Source organism: Hipposideros armiger, unplaced genomic scaffold (genome assembly GCF_001890085.2).
Source record: "Hipposideros armiger isolate ML-2016 unplaced genomic scaffold, ASM189008v1 scaffold_10, whole genome shotgun sequence".
NCBI lineage: Eukaryota > Metazoa > Chordata > Mammalia > Chiroptera > Hipposideridae > Hipposideros > Hipposideros armiger.
In genome coordinates this window covers 3,246,148-3,250,893 of record NW_017731360.1, presented here as the reverse complement: position 1 = coordinate 3,250,893, position 4,746 = coordinate 3,246,148, and the positions used below count along the sequence as shown (strand labels likewise).

At 36.3% G+C, this 4,746-nt stretch overlaps 1 protein-coding gene across 1 annotated transcript in view; it reads left to right on the top strand.

The window, feature by feature from the left end:
- AGO3 (argonaute RISC catalytic component 3) overlaps nt 1–4,746 on the top strand; it is a 113,988-nt gene that overhangs the window by 84,721 nt on the left and 24,521 nt on the right. Inside the window, exons 9-11 of the mRNA XM_019657568.1 lie at nt 433–555; nt 1,246–1,379; nt 4,293–4,477. Of these exons, the coding sequence (XP_019513113.1) occupies nt 433–555; nt 1,246–1,379; nt 4,293–4,477 (442 nt within the window). The remainder of the gene's footprint in view (nt 1–432; nt 556–1,245; nt 1,380–4,292; nt 4,478–4,746) is intronic.

Here is a 4,746-nt window from a genome sequence, read left to right as displayed (position 1 = left end):
AAAAGGCATTAGAATTATCAATATTTGCTATTAAGCTCTACATACTAAATTTTAACAGTATGTGTCTATTAGTGGTTTTTCACTTTTTTTAGGTCAGGCGTTTCTTTTGCAATCTCTAGACCATCCTCCCCCAAATATATTAGGTTTATTTATATAAAATTACCATTTTCATGGGTCAGAAATAATTGAAATTTCTTATTCAACTTAATATATTTAAATTTTCTGTAAATTACCAAGAGGTTCACAGACTTCCTGCAATCCTTCATGATCTGTGGTCCCCAGGTTAAGATTCTCTGCTCTATAGTTACGGCACCATTAACTAGACCTATTGTAAAACATTGTTGACAGTGAAGGGAAAAAAATAAGAGAATTCTAAGTAAAGCAGGGAATTTGGGAGAATTTTGAAAGTAACTACAAACTTTCTGTTGGTAGGTAAGAAGTGCAAATTATGAAACAGATCCATTCGTTCAGGAGTTTCAATTTAAAGTTCGGGATGAAATGGCCCATGTAACCGGACGTGTACTTCCAGCACCTATGCTCCAGTATGGAGGACGGGTAAAACCTCTGATAATTTTTTTTTCAAACTTTATTGGGGAACAATGTGTTTTTTCGGGGAACAATGTGTTTTTTCCAGGACCCTTCAGCTCCAAGTCGGTTGTCTTTCAATCTTAGCTGTGGGCAGCGCTTCTCAGCTCCAAGCCCAGTCACCGTTTTCAATCTAGTTGCAGGGGGTGCAGCCCACCATCCCATGTGGGAGTTGAACTGGCAACTTTGTTGTTAAGAGCATGTACTCTAACTGAGCAGCTCAGCGGCAGCTCAGCTCAAGTCGTTGTCTTCAATGTAGTTGTGGGGGGCGCAGCTCACTGGCCCATGTGGGAATCGAACTGGCAACCCTGTTGCTCAGAGTACACACTCTAACCAACTGAGCCACCCGGCCACCCCTCTGATAATTTTTAAAATTATAAACATACAGTTTCTATGTATGGAAAGAGGGGCATCTAGCTAAGCCTGGAATTTAGAAAATGTTTTATTATTGTTCCAACAATATTTTTTTTTGTTTCAAGGTGTCTTTGCTTGAGTTTAGTAGAATTTTTGTTTTTCTATGATAAAAATATAAGTAATATTGATTGAGAACAACCTATTCCATGTAGATCGATATAGTTATTTATCAGCTTACTAAAATAAACTGTATGTTAAGTGTTTGTTCTTTTTTTTGCCATATTCCTTTTTCTCCTTTTTCTATAGAATCGTACAGTAGCAACACCAAGCCATGGAGTGTGGGACATGCGAGGGAAACAGTTCCACACGGGAGTGGAAATCAAAATGTGGGCCATCGCTTGCTTTGCCACACAGAGGCAGTGCAGAGAAGAAATACTGAAGTAAGGCCTGTCATTAGTTTGGCTGTGGTATCTTTTTGTGTTTAAATTTGTATTGCGATTTTCAGTTACTCAGCTAATGTTCTAACCAGTGTTGCCTCAAATATGAAGTATATTTAATCACTGAACCTTTAAAATGATTTCTTCTCAATATTTTGTAGAAGATTCCTGAATCGGTTAGCCATAGTAAAGACACCGATTCATAATTCTAGGCGTCCTAATAGACTAGCTTATGTGGGATACAGCGGGAGCATCACTGGCTTTTGATGGCAAAAGGGTCAGGTATAATTCCCAACTCTGCCACTTCCGAGCTTTATCACTGTGGATAGTTTGTTTAATCTCATTATGTTTCAGTTTTCACTTTTTAAAAATAGAAATAATAGTACCTATTTGCTGGGTGAAAATTAAATAAGATCCTTATTTCTCAATTGAGTTCCTTGAAAGAGTGGTTTAACTCATTGCTACTTCCTTCCTTTCCAAAATTTGCCCTGTAATCCACCACTTTCCCCCTTATCCAGATTCTTTCCCTCAATGTGTAAGTGCTTAATTATCTTCTGTTTATCTTCTGTTTAAATTTAAAATAAACAAACAAACAAGGAATCTTCAATTTTCAATTCACCTTACTTACTTTCTCAGGCTTCCAGTCTTCTATTCTCTCTCCTTCCTTGAAATCTTAGTGCTGTGCTGAAACTGGTTTCTGGAAGATCTCCATTATCTTTGTGCTAATCAATTCTAACGGTCTCTACTCAGCCATTATTTTTCTCAAAGTTGTGCAGCATTAGATTAATTGACTACCTTCCTGACATTCTCTTCGTTCTTGCCTTCCTGGTTCCTTTTTATCATGTGGGTTTCTTTTCTTTTCTATCTCCTCCCCTTTGGGACTGTCACATCTTTGGGGTTTTGGCAGTCTGGAGGGCTTCCACTGTCACCCTTGTTTGAGGAGCTATGCTATCATAAGAGAGTACCAGCTGCACCTGTGACTCCTCCCACTCAGAAACTTCTAGGCTTCTCTTTGACACAGAATAACATTAAAAATTAGTATGACATTTAAAAATCTTTCACCTGCCTCTTAAGTCCTTTCTTCCTTTTCACATATTCTGGACATGTGAAGCACTGTGTTCCCTATATCCCCTTGAATTTTTTCTGTTTCCACTCAATGTTGCTCCTTATTGAAAATGCCTTCTTCCTGTCTCTGCTCGTCTAAATACTACCCAATCTCCTGTGATTTGTGATGCTGGAAATAGTCTTTTTTAACTCTAAATATACCAGTTTATTAATATCCTTTCTATTTGCACTTCTCACTTTCTGTGTAAAATAGAATTATATTATAAGTATTTGTGCAAATTTCTTATCTCCCCTAGAATCTAATTTTCTTAAGAAAATGATTTTCTAATTTAAATCTCTGTTAATAGAGCCTATAAAGTTTGCCCACAATGAATAGTTCTTGAGTGATTTAGAGACCAATTTACCCAGAATTTGCCTTTCCTCCTTTTGTAAGAAATGAAGATTTTTTTCTATTTAATTCTGTTCACTCCTTTTTATTAGCACCAAATCTTTAAATGTATTAAGGTTCGCTTAATAATTTTTTTCTCCAAAGCTTTACCCCTTGCTTTCAAGTAAAATGTCATAAGGACAGTTTACTATAATGCTACAATTATCTTACTTGACCTTCAGAGACTAGAAGAAAAACCTCCAATTGTTTTTCAAGTTTATTCTTTTCCTTTTCCATTTGTTATTCATGGCTTGATAGAAGTCTCATAATCACTGGGCTTATGACTGAAAATATTCACCTTTATACTTCTTGAATTAAATGCTAATAAGACAAAGGAGTAGGGAATTCTTACAAACTTCATCTCTGTTCTAAGGGAATCAGTGTTTTTGATCAAAGATAACTCAAGTCCTTGATTTAGGACCTTATTTGTTTTAAAAACAAGTAAAGTGATTGTTAAACCTTGGCATTGTTACTCATCTATCCTAGCCTAAATGCAGAATTTTGTTTAAATATGAATTTTTAGTCTTCTGTTTTTTTTCAATGTGGATAAAATACATTAAGTGCTGCCTGCTCCGTTTGTTTTTAAATGTTGTTTTCATACTTTTTTTTCCCCCCTGAGGACACAGTCTTTCCTGCTATCCTAGTTTGAAATTACTATGGAAAGAAATTCTGGAGTAGGTCAGAGCTCTGACTCTGCCATTTACCTAACCATTTGACCTTGCCCAAATATTTAATGTGCCCAAAACTGTTTCCTGATCTATAAAATTGGAATAATACCTGACCTACCACTTTCTTATGAATCTTGTCATGATCAGATTAGAAAATGTACAATAGCTTAAATTTATCAAGCTCTTAACCATGTCTTGAGCAGTGTGCTAAGTCCTTTTACATGTATTATCTCATTTAATCATCATACCAACCCTATACTGGAAGTAATCATTTTACAAATGAGAGAAACTGAAAATTTTTGCTTAAAATTTCATAGCTAGTAAGTAACAGAACTAGGATTAGAACCTGTCATGCTGACTCTAGAGATGAGCTCTTACCCAGCACACTCTTTTACTAACACACTTAGTAAATTACAAAATGCACATAACTACAGAGGGTGCCAAAAAAATGTATACACATTTTAAGAAAGGAAAAAACTATATTAAAGTTGTAATACTCAATATACACTGATAACAAAAGATGAGTACAAGTCGTGTGTATACTTTTTTTTGGCACCCCTGATATATAGTAGTATTAGTTTGTACAATACATTACTGACCCACACACATTGCCCTTAACATCAGTAGTCTGGTGGCCTCTACATGGAGCACATAAATCTTTGCTTCATTCTCCATTCCTTTCCCAAACTTTCCATTACTACTTGGTAGGTGTTGACCCTAGACAAAGGTTTTATTTTTAATGATTTCTCCTTCTAGGGGCTTTACGGACCAGCTGCGAAAAATTTCTAAAGATGCAGGGATGCCCATCCAGGGCCAGCCTTGCTTCTGCAAATACGCGCAGGGGGCAGACAGCGTGGAGCCCATGTTCCGGCATCTCAAGAACACCTACTCTGGGCTGCAGCTCATTATCGTCATCCTGCCAGGGAAGACGCCAGTGTATGGTAAGGATATCTTAAGATTGCATTTTTCCTCCAGTACTTGATATTCCTTTTAGAATTATGCCAAAACATATCCTAAAACTTTCAAACATTAAAACGTATTTTATAGTTTACAGAATTTAAAACCATGTATTGTTACTTTAAAAAGACAAATCAGTAGAGCAAACTAAATGATCCAAGAAGAGACCCTGTGAAAAGAATTTTGGTAGAGTAGGCGTTACAAAACAATGGTTAAGGGTTTAATTATTATTCAAAATGCCACTGGGGCCGGC